The 16984-nt window shown below is 39.2% G+C and overlaps 1 protein-coding gene across 1 annotated transcript in view; it reads left to right on the top strand.

Moving 5' to 3' along the window:
* The window catches only part of LOC135469901 (receptor-type tyrosine-protein phosphatase alpha-like), a 37061-nt gene extending 22094 nt beyond the window's left edge, over nucleotides 1-14967 (top strand). Inside the window, exons 7-24 of the mRNA XM_064748539.1 lie at nucleotides 2505-2616; nucleotides 2859-2935; nucleotides 3159-3316; nucleotides 3714-3801; nucleotides 4933-5006; nucleotides 5254-5290; nucleotides 5716-5813; nucleotides 6543-6668; nucleotides 7002-7153; nucleotides 7507-7642; nucleotides 8076-8225; nucleotides 9400-9499; nucleotides 11109-11182; nucleotides 11407-11541; nucleotides 12135-12257; nucleotides 12464-12621; nucleotides 13232-13367; nucleotides 14893-14967. Of these exons, the coding sequence (XP_064604609.1) occupies nucleotides 2505-2616; nucleotides 2859-2935; nucleotides 3159-3316; nucleotides 3714-3801; nucleotides 4933-5006; nucleotides 5254-5290; nucleotides 5716-5813; nucleotides 6543-6668; nucleotides 7002-7153; nucleotides 7507-7642; nucleotides 8076-8225; nucleotides 9400-9499; nucleotides 11109-11182; nucleotides 11407-11541; nucleotides 12135-12257; nucleotides 12464-12621; nucleotides 13232-13367; nucleotides 14893-14967 (2009 nt within the window). The remainder of the gene's footprint in view (nucleotides 1-2504; nucleotides 2617-2858; nucleotides 2936-3158; nucleotides 3317-3713; nucleotides 3802-4932; nucleotides 5007-5253; nucleotides 5291-5715; nucleotides 5814-6542; nucleotides 6669-7001; nucleotides 7154-7506; nucleotides 7643-8075; nucleotides 8226-9399; nucleotides 9500-11108; nucleotides 11183-11406; nucleotides 11542-12134; nucleotides 12258-12463; nucleotides 12622-13231; nucleotides 13368-14892) is intronic.
* The last annotated feature ends 2017 nt before the right edge of the window (nucleotides 14968-16984 follow it).

The following is a 16984-nucleotide window of genomic DNA, read 5'->3' as shown; positions in this document are numbered from 1 at the left end:
TTAACTATCAACTCCAAAACTACATTTACATCACATCAAGATTTCAAGAAATTGTTAAACAAAAGAAAATATTTGCAGCCACACAGTTGCAAATCGTTAATAAAGTCAATAACGAGAAGACCTCAATATCAATTAGAACCAAATGTAACCTACATTAGGTAACACTGAACACTATATACATGGACGAATACGATGACCCATAACTTTCAAATTTTCTAACCGAACGGCGTTCACTTAGACGCAGTGGTCCTCACTGAAACATCAATAGTTCCACAACAGTGTAACTATCTGCACTATTCAAATGCTATGCTACACCAGTATTTCAACAACACAACACACACATCTGCATAACAGCTAAATCCTATTGAGTATACATTCACTTAGCTCAGAGAAATGAACATGCGCAGTATACATGTCAACAACAAATGCATCATTATGCAATACACTGAATTGTACATTTAGTCTCTTAATTAGAAATAATCATCAAATACTAGCAAAATTACCTCACTGCTCACCATGCAGACTGATCAAAGCATCAAAGGCAGGCAGAATAATGCTGGTTACAGCTATAAGAGAACAAAAATGACATCTTGAGTGACATCTCACAGTTACACATATTTTTACGGTGTAACGGTTTTTACAGTGTACTAAGTAACATTACATAAAACTATATGTGGCTAGTTCCCTGTTTACAGCAAAATTAGTACAACCAGCAATAGCAATAAAGTCAGCAAATTAAGAAAGGTTTAATTCACTATTACCTTATGACAATAAGCAAATGCAGGGTGTCGACTAGTCACAGCAACGATAGCATGTTCAAACATTCACAAAACCCCCCAGCAAGTCTAGACCAGCTGTATATTTAAAAAAAATATTTCCTTGTCAGTTATATACTATAACGTGTTCAACTCATGCTAATATATACAGTTACATAATTCTCTGATCTAGGCATTCATGACATCTTACAAGATTTCCCGCCATCAACAACACTTTTACAACAGCGAAGAAGTTCCGAACTACATCAGAGCTCTCTCACACTACACTTTGTCAATGAAATCGGATAATGGCTGGCACCATGAACAGTTCCTTTCAAATGCCACAATGGTGTTTAGAGCTAGAAAAACTGCAAACATTAAGAAAATAACAAAACAACAAACCATTAAACAACAATCTGCACCGCTGAACTATGCTCCATCAGCATCTCTATCTTCCACTCGCAGAGAGTTAAGAAGGGGAGGTAACTCTACATAATCATTGTGACAACGTGCCACGTATGGAATTTATATTTAATGCAATGCCTTAAGAAAACAATCGTTGTCCGTCCGTCTAGCAGAGACATGTTTTAGAAGGTGTTTATTATTATTATCTGTTACGCCAGAACTGCTCTGTGACAGAGTCACAGAAGTATATAAGAAATGGATTGGGAATGTCGTCTGAACAAAAATGGTAAAGGTTGCAATCGCTGCATTTATGAGAATCTGAAAAGCGCTGGCTCAATGCTATTCCAAACAGTTTACAATAAAGGTTCTTAAAAATCTTTCTAAAGGTTTGCACATCGAAAAGCAGGGTGTCGACCCTTTCCAGAGATACATGTATTGGCATCCGGTTTTCACAGTTTTATCTTGTGCGTTAGCCTATACATTGTTTTCACTCCCTCTGAGTAGACCTCAAAGTAAGCTGAACTAACCCCTATACATTTTCAAAAACATCACCTTTTGTAGCTTGTATTGGCCGTTTTTAAGCATACACGATTGCACTCGGCACATCAAAACGGTAGTGATATGAATCAGTTAAAGCCCATCAGTTGCTGTTATTTTGATGTTAAAACTTAATGAAATTTCTGAAATTCCTAAAAATTGATGAAGTTCAACATAAACAAGTGAATATAGCGCCTTTCATCGTTCCTATTTCGCCGGAAATAAATGTGCGGTTTTCTCAAGTACCCATATTAACCCATGGATAAATCTGAAATGAACCTTAATGAATAAAATAACCCTTGAAATTAACGCTTTTCTCGTAAGAAGAACTCTCGAATGTTGTCCCTTTCGTATAGATATCTATATGAGACGCACATCAAACACATGGAACGGCCACCTGGCTGTTAAATACAGTATTGTTGGAAATTACCTGCTCCTGCGCATGAAGATTGCAATCTGGATCGGATCTTAATTAAGTGTGGTCGTACGTTATTTACATTTAAGCATGTCAAATGACCTGTGGGTATATAACATCTTCTAAACCCAACTGAAGAGGAAAGGGTTAAAACCCCAACTGTTGGAAAGTAACCCTAAGCCCTAGTGTAGAACGATAACGATAACGATACTAATAAAGTTAAGGTATGTGAAAGTGAAATAAATCAAAACAGCAAAGCGATCATTAGAACAGATAGGGAGATATAATGGCGTGTCATAAATCTAGAGTGGAAATAAAGCTGAATTCAGATATAACTGATTAGGACAATAGATTCTCATCAGTATTTATTGATCTTTCTTTTTTCACTCCAGAAGCAAAAGCGTCTGCAGAAGGTGGTGTTAACCCTGCCTACATAGGAGGTGGTGTGGCTGGAGCTGTCGCTTTAATCATCATAGTGGCAGTTGCTGTCATTATCATATTTAGGTATGTATTTGTTATGTGAATCCAACAAAATATACAATCAAAATACTTTAGTGGTCAAACCAGCATCCTGCTTGGTTGTTCTATGCCTTTCCTGTTACATGTAAGGACTAAGCATACTTTATACGCTTCATAAAATTCAGGTTCATTCAAAGGGAAGTTTGCAGTTTCCTTGTAGTTATCTCGTGCAACTTTGATCAATTTTGCCTTTGCTAGTAGTTTTCTTTATTTTACATCTTTTACAGGAGACGGCGTAAAGCGCACTGTAAATATGATGGCCGGGAAGAAATAGAAGTGGACAGGCAGCCACAGAATAACATAGGTATAGATATTCATTTCCGCACCAACTCTTCCAATAGACTCATTAAGTTAAGCGTTGAACTTTTCTTCATTTAAACATTATATTTGTTTAAAGGATGATTTTCTCGAAAGTATGTCATCTTGTTCTCAAAAAGTATTAGTTTTTAATTAAGCGTGTTGTATAAAATAATTATGAAGTGTGTGAATATTGAAATAAAATATCTTTTCCTATTTCACGCTGGCAGCGTTTCAGGAAGACAGCGACGATCAGGAAGACAACTCACAGGGTGACGTTAATCCATACGTTAACGCCGACGTCGTCCCGACCGAAGTGTCTGTGAGCGAATTCCCAGACTACGGTGCGAGGAAGAAAGCAGCGAATGGCTTCAAGAAAGAATTCGAAGTAAACAAACTCACAAACGTTTGAATTGTTTTGAAATGATTAGCATTCCCAGTCTGTGTAGAGCTTAGGAGTCCACCATTCTTCTGCAAGAAACCGATTATGGCTACTTCCTCTACCTCACACACAAACTGACTACGGCAAATGAAAAAGTGTCGGGATTAGAACGATAGAAATTTGGTTACTTTGCCAGTTGTTTTGTATGACCGTTGGTTACTTAAGCACTTAATGGATTCGTTTGTGGCATTGCATCATAGATTACAAATTATTTACACGAAAAAAAACTTTATCAACAGTGTGTTATATTTTCCACAGTCATCAGGCGAGATTTACAGAAACTGATATCTGAATATACGCATAGGAGTTTGCTAACTCCTCGTATACTATCTATATATTTCAGAAATTCCCCGTTGGTTTGCACGCGAAGCATGACGCGGCTGACAAACCTGAGAATAAAGCGAAAAGCCGCTATCGAAGCCTCGTGGCGTGTGAGTGTGGTACCCTTAGAATGTGCACAAAATGTGCAGAGCTTTCCTCCGATGGTCTGATAAATGCCAAGCGTGTGACAAACATGCACATATATACACTACAATAGATAAACTTTTTGTGTAAACGTCAAGTGCAAGACAAACTCGATGTTAACAATATAAAGATCTTTACTTTTTCACAGAAAGGTCAATAACATCACCCACAGCTTACCACTGCCGTCCTAACCTTTGTTCAAAGACAAACTTCTAACAGAAAATTTAGTGTAGTGTTTTAGATTCCTTCAGATTTATATCAGTGAATAATCGAAATGTTTGACAAAATTAGAAATGACTGATATACATGCATTGTGGAATTTATAGTACATGTATAACGCTAGACGACTTCGGACTTAAAGACCAAAAATACACATCTGGATCTGCGACCTACAAATGACACCATTCTTGAGTTGTTTCCTTTCCTATCCTTCGAGATCTTAAACATATTGCTGCCTTAGAAGATTGTGTACGGGTTGTACACATGGGAGCAGCAGTACATAAGTTCGTAGAGGCCTGCCACTGTGTTATACCCATGGTGCTTCTGCACTGTTAATCTTACCACAGTGAATGGCGACGCAATGACCCATGAGAAGACGCCTGAGATTATTTCCATGCTTGTATGCTCCAATCAGTGTGAATTGAGAGTAAGCAGATAAAGAATCATCTAACGAGTGTGTGACATAAATGTACTTCTCTGTACTTAAAATATCCATTTATATGCTTCTAATATACAATATCTATGTTCTATTGATGAGGTTACAATAGACCGTTTCCATCTGCAATCTGCAACAGAAAATGTGCAGATATTACTAAACCCAGTGTCTTGACTTTTGATGAGTGTTTTGGCTGCTATTTACTATCTGTAGAATATCCACGCGCAGAGCTCGGTTGCCCTCTGGTATTATTATGCAATGTAGTTTTGATATAATTCATACTGAGATTTCGAAACACAAGCCTTTTCTTATATGGGAAGCAAATGAATACTATAAGTGGGTCGTCTATTTCAGACAAAGTGAAACCATCTATTATAACAAATGTAACAAACATCCATGATTATACTTAATGTTCAAGTTATGTCTCGTATTCTGCTTTCAGACGACCATTCCAGGGTGTTGTTATCTGTGACAGACGGCCAGGCTACTGACTACATCAATGCCTGCTACATAAATGTGGGTTACAATATTTAAACGTCAACCGATTGGTCTTGCTAATCACAGAAAGATAAAAGGAGACAGAACAATAAACAGAAATGATTTATAAGTGTGGAAGCTAAGTTACCCCTAGACTTTTAACGGAGTTGTTGATTAGTTAAAACGATTTAAACCATTTCGAGTAAATGCAAGGTTTAATGGAAGATCGTGGTATTTATCCGCTAGAAAATAGGAACGGATGTCTAACGATTTTGTGGATTTACAGGGTTACAACGAACCGAAGAAATACATCGCATCTCAAGGCAAGTAATATAACGCAGATATCTCAGTTCAAAGTAAACAAAATCCAGCACATCATAAAGTGGAATGCGCCACCATACTATATCAGCGTTAACCAATCAAGTGAAATGTTTTCTACAACCCAATAACACACCTATTTCCACGGCTACGTTACACGATCCCTCTTATACGTTTTTTATATAATGACACAGAAAGTGCAGGTCACGGGCATCGTTTTTCCGGTTTCTATAATATGGTGTATCTCGCGGCCTCGCAAGAATTCCAAATTGAAAGTTGATTCATGAGTTATAACTAAATTTTAAACAATGCGGTTAATTTCTTTTTCACTCCCACGGATGTAATTTGGTAATTTGTAATTTTTTTTACAATTAAGTGGCGTTTTGACATTGACATTTGGCAAATGTACTGTGGATTGATTTTTGCACAGGTCCTAATGACGTCATCCTACACGATTTTCTGCGCATGATCTGGGAACAGAAGTCTGGAAAGATTATCATGGTGACCAACTTAATGGAGACAACAAAGGCACGTGAACGGCGGGTTTGCTGTATATCTTGTTAAAATTATCCCCAAATCTTTCTATGCATGTTCACTCTATTCGAATACACGATTTTCAACTAAAGGGATGTAGTCTAGACCATGGAGATAGGGCGAGGTTGTGTAAATTAGTGTACAATAAGATTTATAATAAATATTTACTGACAGAATATATGTTTAACGATGAAATATGTACGTATAATTAAGGACTCCATTCTATTGTTTCAATTATCTGACAAACTGCATACACCACACACATAAAATGTAGAACATTTCATGGCTGACAGAAATACACGCTGCTGCAACACGTGCTGAAGAAAATAATGAAAGTCGATCTCATTTAAAGTACTTTTCGGGACAACACCTGTTAACATACAGTTTGTGACAATACCAGTTTAAAGACATCACGACAACGGCTCACGATCCACACAGCTCCCCAAATAGTCCTACATACCACATCAACTCGATTCTTTATTTAATTGTTTATTTACTTGTTTTTGATCACCTTAATTAATATTCCTCTGTGATAAATACATAAGACGTTTTTGTTTTTGGACGGAAGAGGAAGAAAATCAAGCACCTTAACCACACAGACAAGTTCTGCTCACAGTACCAGCTTGAATTCATATTGCGACACCTTTTGTTCTGGCACTAATATACCAGCTGTGACTGTATTGTTTTGCTTGGATTTTCACGCCAGCTTCTTCTGTTTTGCAGACCAAGTGCTGCCAATACTGGCCTGACGAAGGATCAGAGAGTTTTGGCCTGATTACTGTGACACTACTGAATGAGGAGTTTTACGGGGAGTTTATCGTGAGAACTCTGCTCCTGACTCACAACCAGGTGAGTGGATGGGAAGTTTTACGCGAAGTGTACTGTGAATTTCAAGGATATTATCAATGCCTGAAATCTAATCGTGAATCGTTGTGCATATTCTTTCAATTCTTCTTCGTGAAGTTTAAGCATTTTGAACAAACGGTATATGTTGTTTAATGACATTTGGTAATTCCAAGCCACTCTTTGTGTAAGGATTTTTTTACAGAAAAATTATTACATTATGTGACCAGCCTAGAAAAAAGTTATATCATTCATTTTACGAACGTCCAATTTTGCCCTGAGGTGGAGGGTGAAGGATTTATTTGTTATCTTGCCCGTCATATGTTATTTGGTGCTCAGACAAAGACGGAAAGCCACACGGTCAAGCAGTTCCACTTTACGGCCTGGCCTGATCACGGAGCCCCTGCTCAACCTACTGGGTTACTGGATTTTCGGGACAAAGTTAACGCTTATCAGACGCAGCTTAACGGACCAATCGTCGTGCACTGCAGGTAACCCATCTGCAAATGGAAGCGCTTTTGATTTTATGCTCGGTGGTTGAAACTCTACTTCCGTGTTAGGCATGCATATCAGTGAAGACACACCGCCACTTCAACCAATCAAAATTAGGAATTTTTGAGCAACGCGTTCTGAGTATTTATTTCAAACCGGGTATCTTTCGACTAAGTATAAAGAGATAATTGTTATTGCTTTTGTCTGTTTTTTTTTTTGTTCGCATTTTTTGTGTTTTTACTTTTTCACTTCGGTATTAATCACAGTGACAATGGAGTGTTTGCTGAAGAGGCAGTAGCCGTGTCGTTCGGAGAGAAGTAATTGGCCGTTTATTTTCCTTTCCCTTACATAGCGCTGGTGTGGGTCGCACGGGAACATACATAGCTCTGGATTATCTGATCTCCCAGGCTCAAGACGAGGGGGTGGTGGATGTGCCGGCCTGTGTGAGACAGCTCCGGGAACAGCGAGTTAACATGGTCCAGGCATTGGTAAATATGGCATTTTACAAACCCCGGTCCCCGATGGCAGACCAATCTAGACTGCTTCAGATGAGGTTCTCCACCTGAAGCTGTCTATCCAAGATAAAATGATACGATATTCATATTTTGTGCCGAAAGAGGTAAAAACACTCTCTGTATCATAATAGCATAGCTTTTTACTGCTGCTTTATTTACAAAAAACCTACTGATGTGTTTTTTTTAATAACCGTCCGCTAGGAAAGAGGAATTTTTTATTACGTGATGAAATGAAGAAATTGTTTCTGGCGCCGGTTATATTGGCCTTTTTGTTGCTCTTTTTCACTTGTCCATCTTCGTTTCATGCTTGATCACCTATAATTCCCAGATATAAAAAAAGTCGTCACGGATATGATTGTATCTACAAATTAAAAAATATGTGTTTTGTACCTGTTAATTGATCTAGGAGCAATACATATTCCTTCACGAAGCCCTCGCCGAGGCTTTTGTTCTTGGGAGTAGCTATATTGGCGAGGCGGAATTCCACCGTGTCTTTGCCGAGCTGTGTGCTCCTGACCCAGAGACCGGCATGACCAAGATGGCAGAACAGTTCCAGGTTAGGATAAACTTGTGTTTTTTTGTTGTGTGTTGTGCGTTTTATCACAAGGTGAAGAATATGACCTAGTGACATTCGTAAACCCATCTTGGATTTTTATTGATCATTTCAAGTCACAATACGACCAATCGGTGGTCACAAATACTGCAGCAGATTTGAAGACATTTATCTGTGTGTATGATGTGTGACGGTGTCACAACGCGGTGGCGTTAAGTTGACAGAACATTTGTGTGGATGGGTTCTTCGTGGTTATTGTAGTTATATTACTATAACATTTACCTGTGTGAATAGTGCGTGACGGTGTCACAACGCTGTGGCGTTAAGTTGACAGAACATTTGTGTGGATGGGTTCTTCGTGGATATTGTTGTTATATTGCTATAACATTTATGTGTGTGAATGGTGTGTAACGGTGCCACAACGCTGTGGTGTTAAGTTGACAGAACATTTGTGTGGATGGGTTCTTCGTGGTTATTGTAGTTATATTACTATAACATTTACCTGTGTGAATGGTGCGTGACGGTGTCACAACTCTGTGGCGTTAAGTTGACAGAACATTTGTGTGGATGGGTTCTTCGTGGATATTGTTGTTATATTGCTATAACATTTATGTGTGTGAATGGTGTGTAACGGTGCCACAACGCTGTGGTGTTAAGTTGACAGAACATTTGTGTGGATGGGTTCTTCGTGGTTATTGTAGTTATATTACTATAACATTTACCTGTGTGAATGGTGCGTGACGGTGTCACAACGCCGTGGCGTTAAGTTGACAGAACATTTGTGTGGATGGGTTCTTCGTGGATATTGTAGTTATATTACTATAACATTTATGTGTGTGAATGGTGTGTAACGGTGCCACAACGCTGTGGTGTTAAGTTGACAGAACATTTGTGTGGATGGGTTCTTCGTGGTTATTGTAGTTATAGTCCTATAACATTTATGTGTGTGAATGGTGTGTAACGGTGTCACAACGCTGTGGCGTTAAGTTAACAGAACATTTGTGTGGATTGGTTCTTCGTGATTATTGTACTTATATTGCTATAACATTTATGTGTGTGAATGGTGTGTAACGGTGTCAGAACGCTGTGGCGTTCAGTTGACAGAATATTTGTGGATGGGTCCTTCGTGCTTATTGTAGTTATATCCCTATACCATTTATTTTTGTGTATCACACAGTGTCTACAGCGGCTGACATCTCCTCTGACCGAAGGCGTGCTTACCACAGCCCGTCATCCGGACAATGTCATCAAAAACAGATCAAGCCGAATCTTGGCAGGTTGGTCCAGTCTGGAAGTTAGATTATAATTACTCATGGCAGGGTGTCTACCCTCTGTGGTACTTAGCATGAGAAATAAATGTTGATACTCGGAGATCATGTATTTCTGCTCACCATAACGGCAAGGTCACGTGTGAAGAGTGTTGCCCGTATAAGATATGCCACAAGCTCAGAAAACTGCACCCAACATTCTCAAGAAGTGATCGCTGCTTTTGTGGTCCCCCAGTACTCAAAGAATAGAAACATGTGAATTTGATAGAGAACAGTTTTCAGGTACTTGGTGGAACAATACAACGGTACAGGCGAATACTTCCGTTATCCACGTTGTGGGGCAAATTTCACTAATAGTCCTGACGTAACACCTAAAACCCTCTTCCAGTGCACGTAACATCAAAACTGTTCAATTGACTCGATCTTTATACTCTGCCTCATTCTTAGTGAATGCTGATAAGCTTTGAATAAGACCAGTAGCCTATCGTGTCACCAAAATCCTGTGAGAGTAGTGTTCCCCAGTTCCACGTCACCGAAAGACTTGCTTCTGTGCGTGAACAGTGTAGAGACGCATGGAGATTGTCATGACTGTGCGCTATCCGCGATGATGTATCAACATCGAGTTGTCTGGAGTCGGGCTGTCGTCGGGCAAGGCTGATGCAACAGCCCAACCTCAGACAACGAGAGGTTGATACAACTTCACGGAACATACACAGTCGTGATGATCTATTTATCTTATATCTCTTTATTCAACGAAGTGAAGGGGAAATTTCACTAAACTGTGATTCACAGCCACAACATAAAGAAATCAAATGTCAAACTGGAATATAACTGAACTAATTTGATTAAAAAAAAACACAATTACTGCAGCTCTCAACAACGCTGTACGTGACTGTCAAATTTCAGCTTGGAAAGAATTCGCAGGATTGCCGATGACGATTTGTTTGTTATCAGAGTTGCAAAAGCAAGCAAGCTCAGAGACTTCCTGAGTAGTCCCAGAAAGAGCACTGTATTCGTCTGACACAAAATTTGTATCAGATGGCTTGTATCGGATGCCGTAGACAGATAGGTGTATGATAAATGGATATACAACCTTGATTCTGACCAACCGTCAAGGCATACACGTGTTACACATTGCTCTCCCACGGACAAGCTCTACACTATTCCCCTTAGTACGAAATATTTATCGAATATGTTGTCTTAAATTTGCCCGGGACTGTAGCTACCCGGGTTTCCGGGATTTCAACATAACATTTTTTTATTTACTTATGTGATTGGTGTTTCACACCGTACTGAAGAATATTCCACTTATAAGGTGGCGGCCAGCTTTATGGTGAGTGGAAACCCGGCAGAGCCCGGGGAAACCCACGACCATCCGCATGTTGCTTGCAACGTTCTCACGTACGACCGGAGGGGAAGCCAGCGTGAGCAGCGACTCACAGCGACCGCATTGGTGAGAGGCTCCTGGGTCATTACACTGCGCTAGCGCGCTAAGCCACGGAGGCCATCTCCAACATAACAATCAACCCCGTAGTCGTCGAAAAACAGATTGCGGCTATAAATACGGAGATGGAAGCGGTGGTGAGATCTGACAGTGCGCCTGTTTCTCTGTTGACAGCGGACATATGCAGACCGTACCTGTCCACGCCGGTACCTGAGGGCAACAACTACATCAATGCCGTGTTCTTACCAGTAAGTGATGAGAGCTTATTTTCCTGGTGACAAAATCAGGAAATGAACTGACAAATAAACATAGTTGTAATAGCCACCTAACTGTATTCAACACAGGAGTATTCCTTGTATTTGTGTCACAGATTCCCACTTTTCCATAACCCCGTACTTATTTGTAAGTGAATAAAAAGAAAAGGTTGACTTTGTTTCTTCGCAATTCCTGCATCTTGCTTCTTATGTTACAGACGTTCAGATCGAAGAAGGGTTTCATTGTCACCCAGACTCCTCTACCCAACACAGTCCTGGATTTCTGGCGCCTGGTGTATGACCACGGCATAAGTGTTATCGTCATGATAGACGTTGTCAAGCCACGTGATACGGTTAGTTTTGTAACTGATCAACGTACGAGTCAGACACGGCGTTTTGGGTCACACAAGGTGTAATGTATGGTTTATCCACATGCACACTTCAGAACGATACTTGCCTTGAAAGACGAGATTAATCACGGCTTTTAAATTCCGCTCACAGGAATAGTATTTTTTTTTTTGTTTTTTTTTTTTTAGATGTGAGCTATAACCATTTTAATTGTTGGATTCTGTGGCTGTATGTCGCCATCGTAAAAAGTAATGTGAGCCTAAGTGAGGTCAAAAATATTTTTGTTACAAAATAACTTTTAAATGGACCGGTGTATTCTCACATGACAGCGATTTGAAATGAAAGAATTTAGCAATTAGAGAAATATATGCTAAATAAGGTAACTTCACCTCACAAAAAACTTTTTGACCGCAACTGGATTATAACTGAACTCTCAGGGATTGAGACGAAGGTGAACCCATTTAAAGTTTTGTGTGCCTTTTATCAGTGTTTTACGATAAAAACAGCAGATTAAATAATTTTACCTAATAGGCCATATTTTAAATGATAATAAATCCTGAGATTTGTGCTAACGGTTAAAATGTCATATTTTCCAAAGGATGTTGGAGTATACTGGCCAAAAGAAGAGACTCAGTTCGACCCCTTTGTTGTGAAAATTCAGGGCAAAGTGGAGCGCGAGGGCTTCTCCGTATGGACCTACCATTTGGCTCACAAGGAGACGGTAAGGACTCCACAAACGTACAATATAACCATTGTATAGTTCCCTAGTAATTTAGGCAGTATTTTTAGACGAATTCTCAGTTTGGTCTAATAACTATGTACTCATTTTATGAAAACTTAACGGGGTATTCATTTTCGACATCAATAATTTTAGGTTTGATTCACTGCTGTCATCGAAAAAGTTCAATGAAATTTCTATACATTTAACAGAATGCAGCGCATCATATCAAGCAGTTCCGATGTAAGTTCTGGCCAGGTGTAAATGTACCAGACCCCTCCTCGATACCATCTCTACTGGCTATCATAAACGAAGCGACCAAATGGCAACAGAAAACGGGCAACGAACCTGTTCTGGTGCATTGTAGGTAAGTTGTTATTGCACCAGCATTATGCCTTTGTCCTGGTTTAATTGAACATTGTACTGAAGGTTATTTGTGTTGTAGCCGTAATAATGGATTCTGTTATTGAGTTGAAGCCGTAATGAAACCTGTAACCACTAATACTGTCTGTGTGTTGTAGCAGTAATAAGGGATACTGTTATTGTACTCGGGGATACCGCTAATGTGTTGTAACAGGAATCAGGGATACTGTTATTGTGTTGTAGCAGTAATAAGGGATACTGCCTGTGTTGAAGCACTAGTCAAGGATACTGTTATTGTGTTGTAGCAGTAATCAGGGATACTTTTATTGTGTTGTAGCAGTAATCAGGGATACTGTTATTGTGTTGTAGGCGTAATTAGGGATACTGTTACTGTGTTGTAGCAGTAACAAGGAATACTGTATCATAATACTTATTTCGAGATCGAACTCTTTTATCGACAAAGGTAAAACAAATGTCATATTCTGTCATGTGACAAGCCAAAAATGTTTCACATTTTAAATGATACATGAGGATTGTGTTGTTTTACCTTCAGTTACGAAAGTGTTCGAAAGTTACCTATTAAATTGTCTGTGAAAGAATGCTTTGATGTTCAGAGACGGTGTGACAAAATGCGGTGTGTTCTGTGTGGCTGCGTCGGTGATTGAGAGACTGAAGGTGGACCAGCAAGTGAACATCGTCCACACGGTGAAACAGATGAGGGCCAATAGACCGGAGGTTTTCACTGACCTGGTAAGCAATACACAGGGCTATACTGGCAATAATATAAGCTGGAGACATGGATACACGGTAGTAGTGTACCTTGTGAATACAAAAGCCCACAGAACAGTCAGTAAAATGAGAATATCGACAAGAGCACGATAGTTGACAAATGGTCACACATAACCGGTGATATCCAGCGTCCAGACAATTTACTTCGGTGGGATTTTAATTTAACTGTTCATGTAAATGATTAAATGTATTACTTTAGATACCCGCTAGCACCCGGGCTGAAACGGAATTAAATTAGAATTAGAGACGACGTTAATTGCAACTTGTAAAATGTGACTGACGTAGAAATAATCTGAATCTGTATTGTCATCATGTTTTAAGAAAACCATCACATTGAAAGCATGCAATTGGACCAGGTCTCGGGGATGTTTAGCCCACCAGAGTAATCCCCCTTTATACGGACATAGACTATAAAGGAGCACAACATGGAGACTAATAATATCTTGCATTGTGCAGATTTTCCAGTTATTTTCATTAATGGAAAATAAAAAGAATTGAATAAGTCATTTGTTATATGAATTTATAAAAAGTGTTAACTAATGTTATTGTATGTTAAATGTGACGAAAACACAGGGTTTTGAGTAAGACTAGATGAGTTACACCTAATAAATTGCAATTTTAGCACTGCATTTTTTCATCTTATTTTGCTGAAGCCCTGGTGCTAGCGGATGTGTAATTTGCTACTATTAAAGCATTTACATGAACAGTTAGAATGAAACCTTATATTATTCTGTTTGCTGCTTCTCGAAGACAAGATCTTTACACGCACAGTAATAAAGTCAAAATGAGATTTTTAAATAAGACTGTCTATACAAGAGAGCCCTACTTAAAAGGCCATGTCTAAGCGGATGTCCTCTCTTTGGCCAATCAGATTGCCTCAATGAGAGGTCTTTTCAGGCACAAATCCGTGGACCTATTTTATCTTACCCGTAAGGAGTTATTTTCCGGCTATATCTGAATAAACTGCATTCTGTGCTCTGAGCGTCATTTACAATAGAGAACAGGTTTACGACGCCTGAATAAAGTAGAAAGTCTAGTAGAATAATTGCCAAAATGAAATGAAAATAAACCTTAGTGCTTGAGCTATCAAATAGACATTTGCAGACTTCTAGATCATCCGTGGGGTAGTTAAGGCTACCAGTGAATTGGCCCGGTAGCCAACAGTACAATGGGAATGTACAGATCAGTTCCATTCTGTGTACAATTGGAGACGTCTCCTCGCCCATGTGAAAAGAATCAAACAAAATAATCTATGCCTACAGGACATCATCCTACAAGATGGTCGTGGGTTTCCCCCTAGCTCTGCCCCGTTTGCTCACACCATAATGCTGACCTCCGTCATAGAAGTAAAATGTTATTAAGTACGGCGTAACTCAATGAAATAAAATCAAATTAATACAACGTCTTCCCCAGCCTCCAGTAGAGTCTTGCACAACTTATAACCGGATTTTGTTATGTATATCCATCACCGATAATTTCTTTACAGGAGCAGTTCCATTTCGTACACCAAGTGGCCAAGGTGTATCTGGAGACGGCGCACACATATGAGAACCTGGAGTGAACATCTTGTCATTCCCGGTCTGCCCGAAATATGGACTGTAACTAAGGACTCCGGCTTAAACGGCTCATTCGTCACTTTTACGATTTGGTCTTGTGATAATCCTCAAGCTAACTTTATCTCATGCACTACTTTAAGCTCAAATGCAGCTGTTATTTTGGGGAATTATTCGATTTATTGGTAGAGAGCAGTTGTAGCGGTAATTGCCATTTAGCTATCTAGACAATATGCTGACACTAAATTAATTAGTTATTATTATAAAACGCTGTTGTTTTTTAAGCATTTGTTACTTTTGGATTAAAACTGTATTAATTTGGCATTCTTGTCTTGGTAATTAAAAAATAAATTAAAATGGGCCATCACTGCAATCTTTAAATAGAGAATGCTTTGGGCTACACGTGTACATGCACATGAAATGACTGAAATCTCAGAATGTCAGAGAAATACAGTGTCTTCTAGGATTAATAATGCTTGGATTGCCACAAAAGCTAAATTCTTACAAAATTAACGATAAACTGTTACTGTGAATAATTTTGCAATATTGTGAATTTTTTGTGATTCTCGCTCTAAGCCTACTACTTGACACTAGCGGTAAATCTTTCCACTTTCTTGTACATAATAGTGCAATAGTATGCAAAATTAAACACGGTTTTCTATATTCTTTGAACTTCGTCGGTTCTTTTCTTTGGCATTCTGTTTTTTCTGTATGTATCGTTGGAGATTTCTTTCGTCCTTAGCTATGTTTCAATCATATTACAGCGAGGAGTTTTTAGGTGTTTGTACATATATTATGTCTTCTTGTGCCATGCCGCAAAAGTGCTGTCGACATTAAATATCATGTCTAAGACACCAGACATGAAAACTCACCAAGTCACATTACACTGACAACAGGCCAACCAGCCCTGTTTCCCTGCTCTAATCTCTCAGTCCTGAGCGCCAAGGGAGGAAGCAACAACATCTTTCACAGTCTTTGGTATCATCAGACCTGGGTTTGATCCACTGTCTCCGGCTTTGAGGCGGACGCTCCGATCACTAGACCATCGACGCGATCCTTGACGTTCTGACTTTTTATTTAATGATTTTCTTTTTATTTGGCTGCGATTTTATGCGTTCCATTTGGTGGGAATTACTTGCAGACATGATGGCCGGAATCACATGCGGATACAGCATGTGGATAAATAGCATGTAGATATGTTGTCAAAACAACATAAGGACATGCTGTAAGAATAATATGAAAAATTGATGCCGGAATAACATGTGGACATGTTGTCAGGCTAACACGTAGAGTTGATGCCGGAATAACATGTGGACATGTTGTCAGGCTAACACGTAGAGTTGATCTCGGAATAACATGTGGGCATGTTGTCAGGATAATATGTAGAATTGATGCCGGAATAACACGTAGATATGTAGAGGTGTCACTGGAATAAAATATAGGCATATTGCCGCAAAAGGTTGTAGACGTATTGTCTATTACATGTAAACAATATATGATACCGAAATAATGTAACGTCAGAGTTACATGTTCGCCTCCCATCAGAATCACATGTACACGTAGACATATTTGCCGAATAATATGAAAACTCGTTGCTGGAATTAGATACGTTTTTATCTAATATGTGTCAATTTGGACAAGTCTCTCTTTTCTGTGTTACAATATTTTGTATCACAAGCATGTGTAGTTATGATTGGTGTTTTGCGTCGTTCTCAAGAATATTTCATTTCTGCGAAAGCGGCCAACATTAGGGTGGGAGGAAATCGGGGAAACCCACGACCATCCGCAGACCTACCCACCTACGGCTTGAGAGGAAACCAGCATGAGCTGGACTTGAACTTACTGCGATCGCATTGGTGAGAGGCTGCTGGGTCATTACGCTGCGCTAACACGCTCAACTGAGCCACGGAGGCCCCTTCACAAGCATGTGAGCTTCACATTTATTTAACACATGCTTGTGTTGAGGGAACACATTTCTGTGTTGAATGAAACAACACAAGTTGTTGTGTTTGATTTCAACACAAG

The sequence above is a fragment of the Liolophura sinensis genome, chromosome 7 (assembly GCF_032854445.1).
Source record: "Liolophura sinensis isolate JHLJ2023 chromosome 7, CUHK_Ljap_v2, whole genome shotgun sequence".
In the NCBI taxonomy this organism is placed as follows: domain Eukaryota; kingdom Metazoa; phylum Mollusca; class Polyplacophora; order Chitonida; family Chitonidae; genus Liolophura; species Liolophura sinensis.
Note: the sequence above shows the minus strand (reverse complement) of the source record. Positions and strands in the feature narration are given on the sequence as shown.